At 43.7% G+C, this 21769-nt stretch overlaps 2 protein-coding genes across 2 annotated transcripts in view; both read left to right on the plus strand.

The window, feature by feature from the left end:
- Nucleotides 1-228: 228 nt before the first annotated feature.
- Nucleotides 229-6838, plus strand: tmem120aa (transmembrane protein 120Aa). Its single transcript, XM_037467696.2, has 12 exons — nt 229-397; nt 1299-1417; nt 1630-1761; nt 3266-3325; nt 3412-3507; nt 4298-4387; nt 4659-4724; nt 4889-4950; nt 5332-5424; nt 5870-5934; nt 6127-6195; nt 6480-6838. The coding sequence occupies exons 1-12, from the start codon at nt 323-325 to the stop codon at nt 6591-6593; spliced, it is 1041 nt and encodes a 346-aa protein (XP_037323593.1). The 5' UTR covers nt 229-322; the 3' UTR covers nt 6594-6838.
- Nucleotides 6839-21092: 14254 nt separating this feature from the next.
- Nucleotides 21093-21769, plus strand: part of mcama (melanoma cell adhesion molecule a) — a 33642-nt gene continuing 32965 nt past the window's right edge. Inside the window, exon 1 of the mRNA XM_037467679.2 lies at nt 21093-21285. Coding sequence (XP_037323576.2) covers nt 21222-21285 — 64 coding nt within the window. The 5' untranslated portion in view covers nt 21093-21221. The remainder of the gene's footprint in view (nt 21286-21769) is intronic.

Here is a 21769-nt window from a genome sequence, read left to right on the forward strand (position 1 = left end):
TGACTAAATGTTTTTTACCTTTAGCCAATGTCAACAAAAACTTTTAAAACAAAATTAAATGATCGAAACTCATATTTTGATCATAGATCTTCCTAAAAAATAGTGGTATAAATGTTGACCAGAATCTGAAAGGGATTGAGAAATTTTCCCTCATCTCAAACCGGCTCTAAACTGTAGACACACGTTTGGCTTTTATCATGAAGGGCATTACAGGAAGTAGTACTTCTTCGTTGGTTTACCCTATGACACGAACAGAAGCACAGCTGTTGCACAGCGGAGGGTGAATGTTTAAAAAAAAATTGAATTAATGTCATTGTAGAAAATGTTCAGTCCCACGGGCTTCCCTGAATGTTTACGCGAATGGGAAGATTTGGAGAAAAGCTTCCATCAAATCCAGGTGAGTTAACACCGAGGGGAGTGAGCCCTGCTCGGGTAAGCTAACGGTCACAGCGGGGTCGGAGTGGAGTCTGACCCCGGAGCACGCAACCATCGATAAATGAAGCAAACAAATGTCAGTTTGAGTTAAAGTAGGCTTAGACTACAACGTCTGTACATTCAACGTTGGTTTGTACAGTTTGAACTCCACCAACGTCACATTTCAGGTTTTTTTACTTCACTAAGTTAGCTGAATTAATTAGCCGCATACGACGTCGGCTGTCCGATAATGGGGTCCGCCCTGCCCCACGTGATCACTATGACCACACATCTAATAGTGAATCAACTGTCCTCGGAGGTCATGCGCTCAATGGAACAGCGTACTTTTGTATTTTTCTATTGTGAGTAGTAAATCTAGTTCAGGGAGATTAATCTGCTTTTTAAAACCGTTGAACGAGTTGTTCTGGTATAATAATAATAATAATAATATAATCCATATAAATTATATAACGTTACATGCGTATTGGTTTACTTCTCCCTTTGGTGTCAAACAAGTTCATGTTCCATCTCCTATCGTGTTTGCGATATATGTAAATAACTTTCTTCTTGAAATTGAGGGTCTTGATTTGTTGCACATTTATGATATTGATTTATAACACGTTTTAAATTTGTTATAGGACCTTGCAGATGACGGTTGTCAATAATTCATAGTAAGACACAGATGAGAGACGAATTTGTGGCTTTTGACGTTGGGATTCAAATAACTATCTTTTATCAGTTAAATATCTTGCATGTGTCCCATATGGAATTATACTTTTGCAGTGGGATTTACAATAATGTACATTAACATAATGTATTCTAAACAAATGTAACATTGGCATTGCTAAACACAACTTTGTGTGTTCATTTTTTTCCGCCTCCAGGACACCCATCGTTTATACAAACAGAAACTTGAGGATGTTACAAAACTGCAAGACAGTTGCTCCGGTGCCATAGCTCGTCAGAGGAAGAAACTAGAGGAGCTCACTGCGTCACTAGGAAAGTAAGTATCCGTTTTGGGATTATTTGTGCCTTCATCTCGGCCAGCACCTAATAATGCTTTTTTTGAGTTCAGTCCAAATCTGATAATAAAGCATTCAGTGTCTTTTTTTTTTTTTTTTAAATACCCCGGTGTGCTGTATTACCAACCGATCTTGTCAGTGATTATGCAGGCATCATTACAACCACGTCACAATGTTTTTCTTCCACTTTTAGATGCAAAGAAAATCATCCAGCAGCCAGATTAAGTCCAGAGGACGTGGATGCCATCGCTGAAATGGAGGCCTCCATCAAAGAAAGAGCAGACGCTTTCTCTGAGATGGAAGCTTTTCTGCCAAAAAAGAACGGGTGTGATTCTGTCATATGCTTTTCTGCTGGTACTCGGATGACAAAGAGGAGTTTCATATTAATTGTCAGTATTGTTTTTCCCCCCACAGCAAACATAGAAAAATGCCAAAATGTTCATAGTAGCTAGTACTAGTTGTAGTAGTTAATTGTAGCATCAGTCATACCAGCTAATGAAGCACCACATTTATTATATAAATATATACTCACCGGCCACTTTATTAGGTACCCCATGCTAGTAACGGGTTGGACCCCCTTTTGCCTTCAGAACTGCCTCAATTCTTCGTGGCATAGATTCAACAAGGTGCTGGAAGCATTCCTCAGGGAGTTTGGTCCATATTGACATGATGGCATCACACAGTTGCCGCAGATTTGTCGGCTGCACATCCATGATGCGAATCTCCCGTTCCACCACATCCCAAAGATGCTCTATTGGATTGAGATCTGGTGATTGTGGAGGCCATTTGAGTACAGCGAACTCATTGTCATGTTCAAGAAACCAGTCTGAGATGATTCCAGCTTTATGACATGGCGCATTATCCTGCTGAAAGTAGCCATCAGAAGTTGGGTACATTGTGGTCATAAAGGGATGGACATGGTCAGCAACAATACTCAGGTAGGCTGTGGCGTTGCAACGATGCTCAATTGGTACCAAGGGGCCCAAAGAGTGCCAAGAAAATATTCCCCACACCATGACACCACCACCACCAGCCTGAACCGTTGATACAAGGCAGGATGGATCCATGCTTTCATGTTGTAGACGCCAAATTCTGACCCTACCATCCGAATGTCGCAGCAGAAATCGAGACTCATCACACCAGGCAACGCTTTTCCAATCTTTTATTGTCCAATTTCGATGAGCTTGTGCAAATTGTAGCCTCAGTTTCCTGTTCTTAGCTGAAAGGAGTGGCACCCGGTGTGGTCTTCTGCTGCTGTAGCCCATCTGCCTCAAAGTTGGACGTACTGTGCGTTCAGAGATGCTCTTATGCCCACCTTGGTTGTAACGGGTGGTTATTTGAGTCACTGTTGCCCTTCTATCAGCTCGAACCAGTCTGGCCATTCTCCTCTGACCTCTGGCATCAACAAGGCATTTCCGCCCACAGAACTGCCGCTCACTGGATGTTTTTTCTTTTTCGGACCATTCTCTGTAAACCCTAGAGATGGTTGTGCGTGAAAATCCCAGTAGATTAGCAGTTTCTGAAATACTCAGACCAGCCCTTCTGGCACCAACAATCATGCCACGTTCAAAGTCACTCAAATCACCTTTCTTCCCCATACTGATGCTCGGTTTGAACTGCAGGAGATTGTCTTGACAATGTCTACATGCCTAAATGCACTGAGTTGCCGCCATGTGATTGGCTGCTTAGAAATTAAGTGTTAAAGAGCAGTTGGACAGGTGTACCTAATAAAGTGGCCGGTGAGTGTATATTGACAATATAAAACCCCCAAATGATGAGAGAATCCAAGATGTCTGCACTGTGAATGACTGACGTCTATTCCTGTTTAGGTTATACCTCTCTCTTGTTTTAGGAAACGTCAACGTGACCCTCCTGAACAAACAGTCAAAGTGAGTCACAGCGACGCTCCACTTCTTCCGGCCATATAAACCTCTTTTAAGAAGATGGAGTTGTTAACCTTGTTTTGTCGTTTCAGATTTGCCTACAAAGACGAATACGAGAAATTTAAACTGGTCCTCACGGTGATCCTCTTTGTGCTCTCCTTCACCTGCCGCCTTTTGTTCAGCTACAGGTACGACTCCCCCAACACCTCCTTTGTGTTTGCGAAACCTCTCAGCAGGGCACTCGATGTGGGATCAACCACGGCGCCCGTTCTTCATTCCTGGCGTTGGAACGGGTCACGTGGTGCAACGGTGTACTATAATGTAGTTGTTGTAACGAAGGGATTGTCCAGACAAAACAATTGAATAATGGCCTATTTCCTAGTTACGTTGACTCCTGACACATGCACGCTAGTCTTGTTGGCGGAGGTTGACTGATTCTGGGATTCTTATAATGATTATACATGTTTTGCAAGCGTGCCATTTATTTGGCCGTGCTGGAATTTGTTCTATTTATTTAAAAAATAAAATGTGATGTTCTGTGTTTTCGGACTACCCAGGACGACTTTTGCGCTGTTGCGCTTCCCTTTTAGATTGCAAAGGCCGCTGCTAAGAAAACATAAATATTCTTGCCTAACGCTTGGGATTTTATTTCATGAATGATGGCTACATGGGTGGCATGTTAGGAATAGAGAAGGTGAAACTCGTCAGTCAGTTAAAGTAACAGTTGATTTCTCTTTTCCCGGTCTGCTTGTTGTACAGCGATCAAAATAGCTGATGTTTTCTTTATATATTCAAGGGATTATTTTACAGTGTTTATAATGTCACTTGAATACCGCTCGTCTGCTTGCTGCAGAATCAGCTGTTCTCACGATTTCCAACCGATCTCCTGGAAGATGAATCACTCGGCCTTTTTGCACAGAGTTACTTTCCGTAAAAATTTTTTATAAACATTTAATATTTGTTTGTTTTGGGTTTCAGAGCCTTAGATGCCCTGTTCAACTTCCTGATGGTGTGGTACTACTGCACACTCACCATCCGCGAGAGTGTCCTCATCAGCAACGGCTCAAGGTCCGCCACAAATTTACCATCCTCACTCTTTTTCTTCTTCTATCTTGGATAATTGCCCATTTCCGTCAGCAACACAAATCTCACCCACGGAACAGATGTTGACCGTGTAGTTCAGTTTAGTCCCGTCAGCTGTTAGCTCGGTTAACAAACAAACTTAGAACGGCCCGCTCTCCTCCGATCCACACAGGCATACATGAGCACAGATGATACGGGGCCGTACGAGCACAGGTTCTACAGTCGTGTTCACTTCCTGTCCTCCGTGTGCTTTCAGGATCAAAGGATGGTGGGTTCTCCATCACTACGTGTCTGCCTTCCAGTCCGGAGTCATGCTCACTTGGTGGGTGATGTCATCCACCTTTCTTTCACGAGGTCATGTTTTACGCTGTTGCGACACATGCACAAAATATTATAGGGATATATTTAAACTTTTAGGACTTTCAACTAAAATGTCATAAAGTTATGGGCTTGAGCGCTGCTCTAACCAGATGTGTTTGTTGGCAGGCCTGAAGGCGCCCTCTACCAGATGTTTAGGAATCAGTTCCTGACTTACTGTCTATACCAAAGTAAGAGATTCAAACTGACTGACCCTTTTTACCCTTGATAAAAAATGACATTTTTGCATAAAGATGAGTTTTCAGAAACTTTCAGAAAAAGCATGTAACTTCCTCCAGACATCATTTGGCTCATTCAAGATTTGTGGCAGAGGATTGGAAACTTTTCAACCGTTGAAAGTTTTACAACGGCAAATGAAAACAACGTTACGCCAGTGAAAAAAAATAAAGCAGATCTTCTTTGAATGTGCTTATTTTTATTGACACGTTCCCAGAGTGGACCTATAACGTACGTCTCAAAATGTGTGTGTAATATCGAGTGCAGACAGTGATATGTTCGCCAACAATTACCCCCTTCTTTTTTTTAGATATTTGATTTCTTTTTCAATGCAGGCGTTGTCCATTTTCTCCAGTACTACTACCAGAGTGGCTGTTTGTACAGACTCCGAGCTCTGGGAGAAAAACACAACATGGACATTACAGTCGGTGAGTTCCCTCCAAACCGCCGTCACTCACTTTAGATTCGTTATGCAAATGAGTGAAATAATTTAAGATGAGGCAACTTTATTCTGCCCAAAATTATATACAGACTCTAAATCTGAATCTAAGCAAACATTCATAGATTTTCGTTGTTTTTGAGTAGGATTTCTCATAAGGGAAATAACTTGGTGATCCACTGACTTCATGTTGCGCCATCGTCACGTCAGGATTTAGATTAGTTCAATTCTTTGGATTATTCACCACATACCTGCTGCAATCTCTGGTTCAACTGCAGTGTTCTGCTCGGTACAAAAGTTATTCAACATTGTTTAAAAAAATAATAATTTCAAAGGGATCCTTGAATTGTGTGTTCATGTGAAGAAAAAAGTCAGTCTTCCTAATCATAACAATGCTTTCCTTTTTGCCTCTCTTCTCCTCTCCTGGTGTTCAGAGGGTTTCCAGTCCTGGATGTGGAGAGGATTGACCTTCTTACTTCCTTTCTTGTTCTTTGGTCATGTGAGTAGGTTCTCTCTTAATAACATCGAGGAATAACTCTGAAGTGTTTCTAAACAAAACCTGTTGAGATATTAATCGCTGCCTGTTCTGAAGATTCTAAAACTGCTGACCAGAATCTGCAAGGGAATTTTATAAAAAACTAAAATGTATTTTACTTTAATGATTGTTAGTTGATTGATTCCTCCTCTACAGTTCTGGCAGCTCTACAACAGCGTAACACTGTTCCAGATGTTTCAGCTCCCGGAGTGTAAAGAGTGGCAGGTCTGTATTTATGGATTTATTTATCACAGCAGTTCTTAGTGAGTGTTGTTTAATCACAAGGACAACAGCGTTTACAAAACATACTTTTTCTAAAAAGGGATGATCTGGCCTGTATTTTTCACCTTGTTAAAACCTGCTCTTCCATTTCCACCTTAACATCAGGACAAAGCTTTTATCATCTGATACAGATTTGAAAGCAGATACTTTGTTGAAGTTAACAGATACAGATAGTTGAAATCTTTGTCTTTTCTACCGAGCTTCTTTTTGTTCCCATTGCGGTTTAGGTGGTGATGTGCAGCTGCTCTTACATGGTGCTCTTCATGGGAAACTTCTTCACCACACTGGGAGTGGTTTACGAGAAGTACATGAACAACCCGGACAAGTCCAAGGCCTTATAAGGAAGCCAATAACCTGAATGTTGTCCTTGTGCACTGCTACTTTCGGCGATATCCGAGTGCAATATGTTTTACCCGTAGGTCACAGACATTACCCCATTGACCTGTCAATCAATGTTTCTGCAGAAGTTTTGGAATTTTACAACAAATGTTACTGAATATGGAAAGAACCAAGCTATTGTTTCTTAGCTGCTGCATTGTATTTTATTCTTGAACACAGTGCAAATAAAACACTCCAAGACCCCCCACATGTGTTTTGTTTTTTACTGCAACTATTTAAGGTTATGAGATCTTTGTAGCTATAATGTGTCTTTAGTATATCATCACCCCAACTCACTTCCCCAGGCTTACAAACTCTTACACAACTCATGCTCTATAATCCAAATCTCATTTATCCAGTCAAATGCAAATAGGCCTACTTTTTAAACACTTCCACCTATGCAGTCATGCTATTCGTAGTACGAGTCCAACATATATTCAAATAATCCGTTTTTAACGTTTTGTTATTATCTGTTTCAACCGGAAAACAATCGACCATTCTGAAGCATTTTGTTCGATTCAAGAGGGTAACCATTAGGTGGAGACATTGAGTTAAGATGCTGGACACCACCCGGTTTCCACTCTTGAGGTAAACACACTGAGTAGACAAACGTCATTGTGCTTCACCTAAGGTCTCGCTGTATAAACAAGGCGTCAGCGTCAGAATCTCCCAGAGGCATCACATCTCTTGAGGGTGATCACAGTCCATCTGGTTTCCGCAGCACCGTGAGGTGTTAAAAGGCTGCTTATTGTTCACCTGCCACCAAGATAGATCATCAATTTCCCTGAGTGAATGTTACTAATCAGTGAGTGGTTCAGCTGTAGTTTGAATAAGACAACTCAAGGACTCAAGGGTCACATCTGTAGTCTATATTGATGCCCCTCCACCCCCCCACCCCCCTTTTATGTAAATCTAGCCTCTTTTCTTAAATATATTACTGCGAGCCAACATTAGCAGATTACTTGATAATTTTACCCTCTCATACAGTTGAATTAAAGGAATTGCAACCCAAAAAATGCCGCTTTAGGAGCTTGTGAGCCTGGCGTTGGCCCTCAGCGGGGATTTGAGCATGTTGTGCGTCGTTTTGGGGAGTGCTGTGGTCCCACCGTGGGGGCAGCACCCTTTGGGGTTTCTGTGGATGAGAGGGATTATGGAACATCTAAGTGGCTAATGCTAATGTTTAGCCGCCCACCGACCAGCTGCGACGGCGAAGCTGTTCATGTTTGTTTTTTTAACCTTTTTTGAGTTTGTGCGTGCGTGTGTGTGTGTCATTGTGACCAAACGTGGCCCTGTAGACACCCTCTTTTTTTTAAAACTCAGATTCAGTCACCATGGCAACGGGGCGAAAAGCACTACCGGAACTTTACAGGTGTGCAGCTGAGATTAAACGGAAGGCCGAGCACTCAGATGGGCGTGTCCGAGCGAGGGTGTCTAAGGGGGCCATCGCTCCCCCTCCTCCTCCCCCCCCCCAGCACTGATCCACACAAGACCCCCTCGCAAGATGGTCTGGATGCTTTTTATTTCATTCGTTTTCTTCCACTTCGCTTTTTGTGATAAGGCAGTGTTGTTGTTTTTTTTACTGAAAATGAAATGTTTTACAAATGAAAGCACCTGATCCCATTGGCACAATCAAACTTCAAAAGAACCATCACTAGGCTCTCAAACACATATGCAGGCATGTAGGGACATTTAAGTGATAAAACTGTAAATAGAAGGGTTTATGACAAATTAATATTTTCTCACAGTACACATTCTTTATGAACACTGTTGTCATTGTAACATATTTCGATAGAACATGTTCTTTATGACGCCTTGTGACTTAAATACCTACAGTTAGAACACAAAGAAATTTGCACAAAAGATCTGAGGGAATAATACCTGTACAATGTAAAAAAAGGAAACCCCCCTCCCTCTCAATTTATCACAGGAGAACACCCCCCCCCCCCACCACCAGAGAAGTCTTGGGTGAGTTAGTGCTGCAGGCCAGTGAGAGCGGGACGAAGAGCAAAGTGAACAGGGTGGTGGGATGGGAGGAGGAGGAGGAGGAGGAGGAGGGCTGGGTATTCTCCCAGCCTGCACCTCTTTCATCTTTCTCATTAAAGCGTTGAGCAGTGGGGGCTGTCAAGAATGAGCCCAAGGACATGGGGATCGGGGACTGGGTCTGAGCTTTGCATCGGGAGGCTGCACCGGGTGGGTGGGGGGGGGGGGGGGGGGGGGGCGATGAAACAGCCACAGCAAGCAGCCCGGCGCCCGCCATTGTCAAACCTTCACCTTAAACTTAACCCACCTCCCCACTGGGATGCAAATAAAGACCTCTTATCTGTGCTCACCTTCTCTCCCCGCCTGGGAAAGACTGGCGGTAGGGAGGACGAGAGGGGGAGGACGAGAGGGGGGGGGGGGGGGGGGTTCTGCTTGAGTAAGGCCGAAATGCACAAGCTTTGTCTCAGAAAGCACATATGAAAGAGAAAGGCAGCTTCCATCTGGGACGAGCTGATAAAAAGGGAAGTGGCCCGTGATAGGAGAGATCTTTGAGTTTCCTTTGGCGATATTCTGGATTTCTTTTGGGGGGGGTTGTTCTGAATTGTAATGTAACATTCAGGTTGATCATTCCGGATCATCAAAGCTGGCTCTAATGCACATTGTTTGGGTCTCGGCACGTTTCATGTTTGGTTGTTCACTGTCAGCTAAAATATGAAAGGTATTATAGTCTACCGCCGCTATTTTGGTGTGTACTTGAGCTTGAACGACAGAGACCTCATCGGCCAAAATGATGAACACTACATCCTGAGAGGTTTGGATGAAACCTGGAAAGATGTTAAGGCCCGGGCCCATGTAACAAGCATCTGGCCCATCAACATTTACATATCCTGAAGTCTCTCTTTAGTGCAGAGTGGGAGCCGCAGTCGAGACTGGCCAGCGGTGCATCCTGCCAATCAGCGGAGAGGAAGGGAAGTAAATGCATGCAATTGTAAAAAAAAAGAAAAGTAAGTGATTCAACAAAATAAGAGTCAGGAAGAAAACGCAGCTCTGTGCTCTCGCTGCTCCGATGTTCAGATCTTTTTCCCTCCTCATTAGCAAACGGAGTCCCACGACAGCCACTCCTTCACCTCTTGGAAGTGAGTGGCAAATTAAATATGCATATTTAATAAGAAGGGAACGTGATTACTTCCACTTTGTTCAATGAGAGCATGAGGAATGAGGAAATCTGATAGAGAGAGAGAGATCTTCATGGCCTGCAGAGTTTGAAAGAAAAAAGGGAATTCATCTTTATTTTAACACGGCTTTTTGGGAGCAACCCTAGCAGGACTCTCCCCCCCCCCCCCCCGCCCCGCTCTGTAGGGCTGATTACTCATATTCTGGTTTTCTGGGGGGTTTTGGACGGAGGGTTTCTATAGCAACCACAAAGAGGCAGACTGTAAGGAGTAGACTGGCTTGCCGTGCGCCTCAACAGTTTCACCTTCTTCTTCAACCATCAAACGGCATTTTGGATCACGTCTCATCTGCTGCTCCTCAAAGTCTTTCTTTATTTAAGTAATAAACATGAAATTCAACCAGTGCAATGCTGATGAAAAGAAGATCCCCCTTCTTATGAATGCATTATCTTTTATTCTGTGTAATAATGATAAAGATGAGAGATAAGGGTGACCTCCCTTATATTGTCTATGTGTCGCTCATTCGATTTAAAGCATGTCCAATCTTTAACAGACTGCAGTCCAAAGCCATGCTAGCATCTTTGTGAGGCTGTAGCTATTGGCACAGCAGTGATTTTGGGTAAAGTGCTGATGTCAGCATGCTCACAACGGCAATGCTAAAATGCTAGTGTCTTGCAGGTTTAATGCATACCATGTTCACCATCTAAGTTTAATGTGCTTACATGTTAACATGAACTAAGTAGCATTCAACATAAATTGCAGCTGAGGCTGATGTTTGGTCATTAACTTAAGTATCGGAATTTTGTCCTGAGGGTGGCACTCGATTTGGAGCCTCTGTGGATTCGTCGTTTGGTTAAACAATCGAATTTCATATCAACCCATCCGATCTGGACCAAAGTGGTGACATCTGTACGGCATCAATACATACAATACACAAAATAACTTAATGGTTTTACCACTGATTAGAAAAAAGGTTACAATTAGCTAAAATGGTAATAGATGAATGCTTTAATGCATTGCTTAAACATAACATAGTCTGTGTTTGGACGGGGAAACTGACTTTTAAAAGTTGTTTCACCTAAATAATAAATCTATTGTCTCACTTCCCATTAGTAGAATCCTTCTATTTAGTTTTACTTGTCCAAGATTTGAGATTTCTGCTTCCGCAAGCATTTAGTTTGCGGTTTTTGCACTTTTGCTTAATTTGCTCTGAGCATTGAAGAATAAATACGTTTACATATTCAGCTCAACGTATCTTCCCAGAAACAGCGTCTTACTCTGCATAATCTACACAGCCCCCGTCTGAAAAGCTTTTTAAAACCTTTTATTAAATGTATTTCCCACAATAGAAATACAGTCCCACTGAGACGGCAGACGCTGAGAGGTACGTGTGTCCAATGTTAGACCCCGGATGCCCGCAGGTGGGCTTTGGACCAGCAGGGGACACGCTGTCCCGAGGCCACACTTATGTTCACAAGCAAATAGAAGATGTACCGGTCGTGTTTTGGCTGAGCTGCTAGTGCAGAGGTCGCGTCTGACTGATGCAGGAACACAAGCAAAATGTGGATTTTACAATCTTTTACTGCTTTCGCAGATGTCAAATATTGTGTATTTTTAAAACACAGACCAACGGCTAATTGAAATCTCGAAATCTTCCAAAAAAACAAACCGTCCTTGGAGCTGTCAAAATCCCTATTTCATGTTTTCAATCAACGTCACGTCAGGCGTCGATGACAAATCAATATCTCACGGCAACAGTCAAGAACAGTGCAGTCCCATGTCCACATCCCCATTTACATCCACAACCATTACACTTCTGCATCTAGCAGAGTCCTTGACCCACATGCAGGTAATATTTAGCCCTGGGGGGGGGGGGGGGGGGGGGCAAAGCGTGAACAATGAAGTGGGTCAGTAGGCCCCACTCCCACACACACACACGGGGGGGGGGGGGCCCTCGGAAGCCAGATGGCCAATTTAGTCGTAGCCGAGAGAAAATGAATCACAGCACATTTTGTCCTCCGTCTGATTGAAGACAATCACCCTGCGCCGCGCAGAACAAACGCCCTGCAGAGCTCAGGCAGCGGGTCAGGTGCAGCGCACACACACACACACACACACGCACACACACACACACACACACTGCTAAGCGTAACAATGGAGGAAGTGTTATAATGTATTTGTGTGTGAGTGTGTACAACATTTCCATTAACACGGCCCACACGTATTCCTTTAATTTGTTTTCAAAGCCTTTTGTTGGTTACTGAGACAATGTTTGTCCCAGAAAGACAACCGATATGAAATAATTGGATGTAAAACTAAAAACCCAATCTTTGAATTAACCCAATTTTCCCCCGCGTGGCCTCCAGCCAACAGCTCCGGTGCTCTTTGGCGACGATTCCTTGTTTGAATTTGTTCATTTAACGGTTCAATCAACGGTTCAATTGTGTATTCTGCAAATGTTCTTTGTTCCTCATGAAGGTGAAAATGTTGTTCAAAGTTGCCTTCCACACTTCCAGGAATAACTATTGTGTGTGTAGGAGAGCCGCTTTTATTCAACTTTATCTCACGGCCTTCACCTCAAAGACGGCCAAATCTGAAGGTGCTAAAATAAATCAGACTGAAAGATCTCGTAAAACTCATCCTGAGGTAATTTAACCCCCGACCTCTGAGCCGGGGACAGCGGTAACCAGCACATCGCATGTGTAACAAGGAGTGTTACCTGCTGTAGAAAGTCAGAGGACACTAAGCAAAAGCAGGGATGAAATACTCATATTGTTCACGGCTTTGAAATACCACGCTACTGCTCCTGTTGCCTTGAAGAAAAAGCTTTTCTCCCCAAAGTCCACTTTATTGCCTTTGTTTTCATCTTTTCAGCACTAGGAGTTTTTTTTTTTTAAAAGGCTTCTTACCTTCGCTTCAGCCATTGTTGCTGAGCGCCGGTCGATGCGTTTTCCTCCGTTTCCCCTGGTTACCATTTCCCTTTTAAATGATGGTGTGCCTCCACGTTGAGCTGAGGCGTAAACAGGCAAATAAGACAAAGCTGCAGCGAGGATACGCAACTGATGCTTCATGTTCCTCCCTACGGTACACAAGCCGGAGGAGGCGGGAGCAGGTTGAATGTTTTCTAGAGAGTTGTTTGGAAAGAGCACAGCAGGTCAGCTGGACTAGTTTTTTGAATTGGGGAGGGGGGTGGGGGGGGGCGTGTTGCTGTCCATTAGAATGTAATAATTCTTGTTGTGGTGGTTTGTTTGTCCTGAGGACGGATCAGGAAAGGCCAGAAGGTCACCAGAAGCATCAGGATTTATCTTCTTGAGAAAATGAAGATTTATCTTCAGAGAATATGAAGGCAGTATTTTTCGTATTTGCTGACTTGGTTGGTTCTGGTCGTAATTTATGAGGCGCGAGGATGTGACTCCCGGGGCTTTACTTGTTTTTATCTTTAAAGGCCAACTTTTTTTAAAAAGCAGAAAAGTTAGGAAATCTAACATTGCATGAATTGAAACAACTCAGCTATTGCATTTCTGACTCCCAAAGCCGAAAACTAAACACAACGGGGAAAAGGCTATAAAATCTGGCAGCTGCAAGACGTGAGACGCTATAAAAAGCACAATGGACAATGCGACCATCGGGCCACTGTTGTGTCACGTCTGTGGTGCACGGGAGGGTAAAAAAAAAAAAAAAAAACACCGAACCAATGACGCTGTGGTTTAACAATAAAACCTCCCAAAACAATGCCTTCACTGGTAATAAAAGTCAAGAACAAAAGCTCCTTTTGGCAAACCCAATGGGAGGCTAAAGCAAATGTCTGCCTATAGCAGGATCCCCAATACGACGAATAGCGTGGGATTAAATGCAGTTTTGTTCCGTACTTTGAACCCCGGAAAATGTCCCCCGGTGATTTTAAAATGCTGAGAGTGTGTACACAGCAAAGAGTTAACACCGCCGGGAATGCCTCGCACTTGACTTTTTTATGTGATTGGATGATTGAGCGGGCTAAGGTTAATAGTGTCGCCCACTGCACTTGCAGTTGTCAGTCAAGTCGCAGGGAGGGGGGGGGGGGGCAGTTTCAAAGGGGGCCAATCCTGACCCTCTGGGACATGCCTTCCAACGCGTAAACAAAAAACAGAATCTCTCTGTATAGCATGTGAGGAGTTAAAAGGTCTGTCAGCGGGCCTGTTGAAGACCGCTGCTTACATTTTCTAAATTCTAATTTAAAGTGCAGTGAAGCTCTGCGGAGGTCATTGTGTGGCCGGGCAGCCGGAGGTCAAAGCCGCCTTATCGGAGCTGCCTGAAGGCTCTGGGCTTTTTCTTTTTTCTTTTTTTTACTGAATTAAAATTCACCAGGATTACTGAACACATGTAAACATTCATGAGCCAGATCAGAAAATACGCTCTTGAAAGACTTAAGATAATTATGTTTTGTGTAGGATGAATTGTGCTCGGTGATATCAGTGATATCTTTAAAAATAACATTAAAGCAAATGGCTGAACCCACTGGGCTGTAACGTCTTTGCAAAATATGCAAAACAATGTAAAGGCCTTCCGGCGTGTGATGTGTATCTATGTTATCTGAAAGGTCCTTTGCATTTACCCTCAATGCTGAGAAGCTTTGTGTTGTGATCTAAATTCACCCAGCTGGGATGTCAGATACAGATGTTTAGCACAGGCTTTCAGGCATGATGGTACTAAACATGTCAGGCTTGCTATCATGACGAAACTTATACAACACAAAATAGTCTGAGTATTTAAGTTTTATTTGTGAGACTAAAATTATGTTCAAACAGCAGGTTTATGAGTGAGCTTTATAGGTGTTGGAACTTTTTATAGAACCAAGCTCGCTGTTTTTAGAGGTTTTGCTAAGCTAGGCTTACCACAACCCAGAAAGAAACCGCACAGAGAGAGTAGTATTGATCAATCATTACTGTCCGAAAGAAAGAAAACAAGCCCATTTCCCCAAATGTCCATGTGTGACCCCGCCAGTTGGAAATCTCTTATAACTGAAGGAATATTTACGCATTCCGCGGCGGGCAAAAGCCCAAAAGCAGGTTCACGGCCTCTCAATTAAGTGATGCAGACGATGGACGGCACCGTCCCAGACGCCTCGTTGATGTGATCACAGAGCAACGGACGTGAAGTGTGCTGCCTGCTGCCGATCAAGAGCCGCCCCGGACCGCATTTGGATTCCCTGCACTTGGTAACAATCGGCCACCTGGGTCCCTTGGACTGCATTAAACCGAACCCCTGCTTTGTGTCTATATGCAGCCCAGACCCCCCCTCCCCAGCTCCTCTGCCTCCCCGCCGGGCCCTCAACGAGACACTGATGCGTCTGAGCTGAGGTGTGCCAGAGTGATTCATTAGGTCATTAAGGCGCCTCGTGGCCATGGCAACAATCTTTCAGAGAGCGCAGGGTGGGGAGGGTCAATGGTAACATGACAGTCCCCTTCAGGGCAAACTCTGTCACAGGATCTGAGCGATGGCAGGAGGTCCAATCAGTTATCCCCTCCCCCAAAACATCTAGAGGTCCCATAACCCATTTATGCCCTCCGCCTTACAAAAAAACACACACAAATGGACACACACACACACACACACACACACACTTCATCTCCACAACGCAATAATCAAATCCAAAAATTCTGGGTCGTATATATCTAATGATTGTAAGCCTCCAGCTCAGCAAACTTCTCCCTCTGCTAACGAGAGGTGAAGGCACATGGTGTCTTTTTTTGGGGAATTCAGCGGGATCGATTCTGACTGTATCCTCAATTTATTCAGCATCTGCTGCTCGTACCGCCGGGTGCAGAACAAGAGATCATTCTGGCAAAGTGTATTCCGCTGAAGTGGAAAAACAATGCATGCATTTAAACAGCACCAAAACAAACAAATCATCAATTTCATATTCAAGTGATTGCCTTCAATAATGCAAATCCTCAATTTATATTGACTTGTTTTTACCCCTCAATTGTGTTAATGCAACCATCCCATACCCACTATCACCACAAAAGGCACATTCTGTTTCCTTCTTAAGCAGTCCATAAGTCACATTTCTTGAAAAAGTGAGTTTTCAAATTACCAGCAATAAAAACATAATTTAATAGTGTTATAATACAACGTCACCAGGTCCTTTCCCTCTGCTGCAGTCACTGCAGCAGTAAATGGGACGGTAATATACTGTATAATCAAAAGGCCCAGTCAGGCAGCTCTGTGCTGCAACACGATGCGCTTCGCTTGCAGCATTTTTGAAACGTGGCCTCAGCAAAACGTTGCACGACTGATAAGGGCCCGTTCCATCCAACGCTTCCAATGGCGCCGCTCACGCTGCGGTAAAAAGCCGCACACAGGGTTCGCTTTTTGACACAGAACTGGAATAAAGTTCAATAATCGCATAGTTCTCTCCCGGTCCGATTCAGAGGCTTGTGGGTTCCCTTCCCTTCCCCTGACAGAGTCTGTCTCAAACCATCGCTCCTTGACTTTGTCTGGCATCCCTGTGGTGATGCACTCTGCCCCCCAATCTGTGTGAGCAGCGAGCAGCCGGTGTGTGGGCTCACTTCGGGCTAAAAAGGACATATATGATGAGGATGAGGATGCTCTCACTGCTTTGAACTGAGCAAAGCCCGGGTTACAATTACAGATGTGTAGTTGTCATGTGTACGATGGACCTCGTATCATTTCACACACACAATTTAACACATGTAGGTCAGGTGGGGGGAGATCTATCATGGGTTAATGTATCCTCTCTTTTATCCGTTTTGTGCCTTCTGTTCTCCTCCCGAGACCCTGAAATCAAACCCAGCACCAGGAGGCTTTCCCGAGGAACAACTGCCACGGAATACAGCGCCTTTAAGGAAGACCTTTCAGCCCCCCTGTGACATTTAAAAGAGGCGCAACACACCGCTGCTGTTGCTGGTTAAGCTCATCCGACCGAAATGTTTAAATCCAGTCATATCAAGAAGTCGGACACCTTTTTCATCCTCTTGGTTGGCCTCTGCATTTGTTGTTCTCCATCCATCCACCAGATGTCTTCGGACCACCTGTCTCGGTCACCTGCTCGCCTCCTTCCACTTTCCGTCATCAGCGTCATCTGCTGCCTCCGTCCTTCCTTTTCGGACATCTGTACGTGCTGGACTTGGACCTTGGATCTTCCTTAGTCTTTTTTTTTTTGGTAATTGGATGAAGGTGGGTCTCTCCTGCAACACTTTCATCTTGTTTGTGGAAAAACAGGATAGTGAGTATTGCCTCCGCTGACCTGTCTTAAATCATGTCAGATCAGATTTAACGGCGTCCCCCCCCCATTCTAAAATAATAAATCAGTTATTTCTCTCAGCCATTAATGTCTCCGTGTCCTTTGCTTTCCAGCAGCACAAAAGCACAAGAGATGTTTGGAATGAAAAGAAAAGACGAGATTTTAAAAATACAGTAAGAACGAAGAGTTCTCAGAAGGGAATCATCTTTTTTTTCCTGCCTCTCTCCTCCATTACAGCAGAAAAGAGAGATTTCAGATGAGGTCGGGGATTTTACGCTCACTTCAAAGACTTTTTTTTTTCACACAAGCTTCTTACTTTCTTTCCACTCACATTAAAAAGACTTCATTTCCAAAGGCCAGCAATATTTTTGAGGCCCAACTTTCACGCCTGTGAGCCAAGAATTAAAGTGAGGAATACTGATTTTTACCACTATTTTACGACGCCCTCAGTCACCTCTACTGCAACGCTGGTTCTGACTAGCAACTTTCCTTGATGATTTTTAAGTAGCGCAAATGAAACTTTACGCTATTGCTATTTATATGTATTGGTCTGACTGACTGACCAATAACAATCATTTTTGTCATCAGAAAAGGTAACAAAGGATCCTATGAAACAGAATCACAATAAATACAGATTTAAGAGAAAAAGTCCAGTCAAAGTTGAGTAATGAGAGCGCATGGCTTTGTCAGGGGAGGTCGTTCAATTACGAGGGCGTAGCGTGAATTTCCGGCACGTCATGCCGTCCTGGTGAAGCTCCTCTCCTGCTGCATGTGGCAGGTGAGGGGTAGGAGAGGCTGTCAGGACCATCTGTCCTGGATGTAACACATGCCTGTCCCTGTCCTGACCCAGGACAGCAGGGAAATAACTCCAAGTGAATTTAAGAGAAAATGTGAGGAAAGTGCAAAAAAAGAATAGTGCGATACACATGGGGACCGTGTTTACAGTGGGGTAACGAGGGCTTTCTTCAGAGAGCCAGCGGACAGTGAGCTGCAGTGTATTAACAAACAGGGGTTTGAATGTGTTGGCCAACCTCTGAGGGAGAGAAAAACCGAGTTAGGAGAAGCCTGGTTAGAATCACACCTCATGAGTAAGAGGTAGATAGATTTCACGTGAGAGATGGTTTCCTCGTGAGTGGAGAGAAACTATGGCTCGAACCCAAACCAAATATTTCCCGATATGAGGTGAAAGATACACTTTTACACATGTGGGCAGCTGTTGCTGTAGTCCCTTCAACATGAGGCTCATATTAGGTGTATTCAGAGTTGACAAAGGCCAATTGTTTCGTACTGCTGCGTAACAAAATTAAGTGCTTTTCTATCATTGTTGTGAAATATTTGATACTTTAACCTAAAAACAACAAAAGGAACGGGGGAAAAAGTCCACATTAATGGTCACAAGCCACATAGGTTTATCTTTTATGTCTATTGCACATCTGTCCATTGAGGGAAAGGGATCCCTCCTCACTCGCTCTTTATCAGTTTTCCATTTCCCCCCCAAGTAACGTTTTTTTTTGTGGGGGCGAGTTGAAACCGATACCAAAATGAGGACAGAGTGTTGTACGGATTGTAAACCCCCCCCCCGAGAGACATTTGTGATATTGGGCACATAAATACAATTTACTTGACACAAGGTTTGCTAACCACAGGATTAATGAATGACCCGTTTCAGAGATGATTATTACAGCATTCAAGTGTTCATCACTTTAATGCTGCAGCTGGTGAAGATGCATTCAGTTATTTATCACTGGTTAGCTTAATGTTTATTGATGCATCGTCACCACAGCTTTCATGAATTCGGTTCAATCTCCAACGCTCATGGTTACCACATTTGTGACTCCATTAAATGACTTTTACTACTGATTCAGGTGGCAATGGTAAGTGATCATAAAATCCAACGTATCCAGATGAATGGATGAGTGTCGAGACTGGACCTCGGAAGCTCTCTCTGGTGAAACCGGAGGCGCGGGCCCCCGTCTCCACGTCTGATACCTGCGCCGCGTCCACAGCTGTGTGGGGGGCCTACAGTGCGGACGGGTCCGGACAGCCGGGTGACCCGACTCCAGGAAGCTCTCCCTCCGCAGCTGTTTCGGCCCGACGTGACTCCACCAGGAAAGCACCGGGAGCCCGTCTGGCGTTACCCGGAAAGGAAGTCCGGCGTGTGTGACCTTTGCTCGACCTTTGCTCGAAAACCCCCAAAGCGCGGCGTCGCGGGGCCTCGTGACAGCTCACTTTACTCCTCATTCGTGCCTGTGCCGAGAGATGTGGTGATAACAATGTTATCCCGGTTTGCTGTGTGAGAGGAGGAATATTAATTAGACCAGATATTTCCAGGAGGAGAAATGTGTGGGCGAGCTCGAAGCATCTGGAAGTATTAAAAGGGAGAAGGAAAAAAACGCGTTTAGATGGTTCCAAAAGTGCTTATCACTGCTAGGGGATTCCATGTGGTAATTATTGTGATATATATCACAATAATTACCACATGGAATCCTCAGGCAGTGATAAATATACTTTATTTAAGATACCACAAACTAAATATATTTATCAATGTTCAGTTTGTGGTATTTTAAATAAAGTTGATTTATGCTTCACTATTTATGGAGTATTGAAAAAACGAAAATCCCAACGTTTAATAAAAGAATAGATACGAATGAATAAAAAATAAAGAAAGGCGTTACCGCAATGTCCACAGATCTTTAGTTAATTGTGAATGTCTTTTAAATGCTTGACCAACTGATAAAGGGTCTGAGGTAGCTGAAATGTAGTGTTCGGATGTTGAATTTATACATCTACATTTAGTCAAGTACTTTACTTAAAGGAACAGTACATCCCTGAATAAAAAATTCACATTTTTTCCATCTTCAAACAAATCAGGTGTCATGATCACCTTGGCTAACCCAAACCAGTCACTTGACCCGGGAATCAACCCCAGTTCTGTTAACGTCTCGCCTCGGGTTCTCTCCTGCAGGACGGACTAAATGGCTTTAGTGATCTATTAATCCGAACAACCGAATTACTTAAGGTGGTTCCCGTTTTGCCAGCCATCTGCGTCCGCCCGGTGTTCTCGGTACTTTCCATCCACTAAATTTCTTCTCCTGGTTCTGTGTGTTTTTAGGGTTGTTTGGCCTTTTCTGAAAGCAGGCGTCGAGGCCGTCGACGTCTCGCATCGGCATCTGTTCAATTTGGCCTCTTTAACTGTTCTAAGTGCTACCATTGAGTCTGTAAATGTATATGCAACTTTGTACCTTTACTCGTATTGGACAGCTTAAGACCATGTGCATTTTAAAATTAAGATTTTTGAGCACAAACATTTTAGATTAGACTTTTAGTTGGACAAAATTTACGGTTACGATTAGTTTTCATTCACTTTTTTTACAAGCCAAAATATTCATTCATTGATGGAGAAAATAATAAGTACATTCATCTATAACACCCAATAATAACAATAATCATCATGCGCTTTGCCTCAAACAACAAAGACAGTTTACATAAACTATAGAAATAACATCATGATAGAATAGAGGATATTTTTCTATATTTTTGTTGCTTGCTTTTACTGTGTAGTATCAGTACCTCAAGTGGCAAATCTGAATGCTTTCCGCCACCACTCATAAACTAAGCTAGTTCGCAGACGTGTGACCTTTATCAATCTCATCTAAATAGTATTATAAGCCTATTTCCCCGAAATGTAGTGCAGCACGTTGCAATTGAATTTACGGCCCTGCGTGTCAACGGGTTCATCACTTTCTTCAACTCTTGTGGAAACGCAAATGCAACGTCCCAGCTTAATACAGGCCGTGTGATTTTAGGCCAAAAGGTGTGCAGGGGTGATAAGGAACGCTTGTTTTTGTGACCTTGAGGACTTTCAAAACCAAGGAGCGGGGTGAGAAAAAAAAAATTTGTCCGTGTGAATTAGGAGCTGGAAGTGGCAGAGGAAAACACCGATAAGCTGCTTCTACCGCACGCAGCGCCTCGACAACAGGAGGACCCCACCAGCCCGAGTCTTTAATTGAGCTCCCTCCCTTCCTCTCCTCCTCCTCCTCCTCCTCCTCCTCCTCAGTCTCCTCTCTCTCTCTCTCTCTCTCCGGGTGCTGCTGGCTGGCTGGTCTCAACTTCTCACCGCTTCACATTGTTCCCCGGACTGGATACGACGAGCACAGCTTTTATCTTCTTTTTTTGTGTTGTCGTCGCAAAGACCCATGGCTCTCCTGCGCGGAACCCTCCCGACCTTCTTCCTCCACCTGTGCCTCCTCCACTGCAGCGGTGAGTTAAAAGAGCGAGAACCGAACGCGCCATTTTTTGGGGTGGCGAAGCGGAGAAGTTTTTTCAAGTGAAGGTGCACGGCGAATTAAGTGACCAATGGTGCCTTTTTATTTTTTATCTCGACGTTTTAATGAAACAAAATAAATTGTTAAGTTGAATGACGCGGTGCGCGGTTTAATTTGTATACAACTTGTTTCTTTTTTTAGTGGTTAATTAGCAGTTCGCCTGTTAGTGGGTCCCCGCCTCGTCGGTGCATGTGAGTTAATTAGCTAACATGTAACCAGTGGAATTAGCCAAATGTTGAATGTGTGTTGCTCTCCACTAATTTGAGACTTTGCCCCAAATATTCGTGCTCGTTTCAGTTGTTTACAGTCGAAAGTCTCCGAGTCGTAAAGCGACTGAAGGTCTTAATTAACGCGTAATTACCGGGAACCAACACCAACACCTTAATTAGCTGCATTCTACCTTTGAACAGATCTCACCA

Source organism: Pungitius pungitius, chromosome 16, assembly GCF_949316345.1.
Source record: "Pungitius pungitius chromosome 16, fPunPun2.1, whole genome shotgun sequence".
Taxonomy (NCBI): Eukaryota; Metazoa; Chordata; class Actinopteri; order Perciformes; family Gasterosteidae; genus Pungitius; species Pungitius pungitius.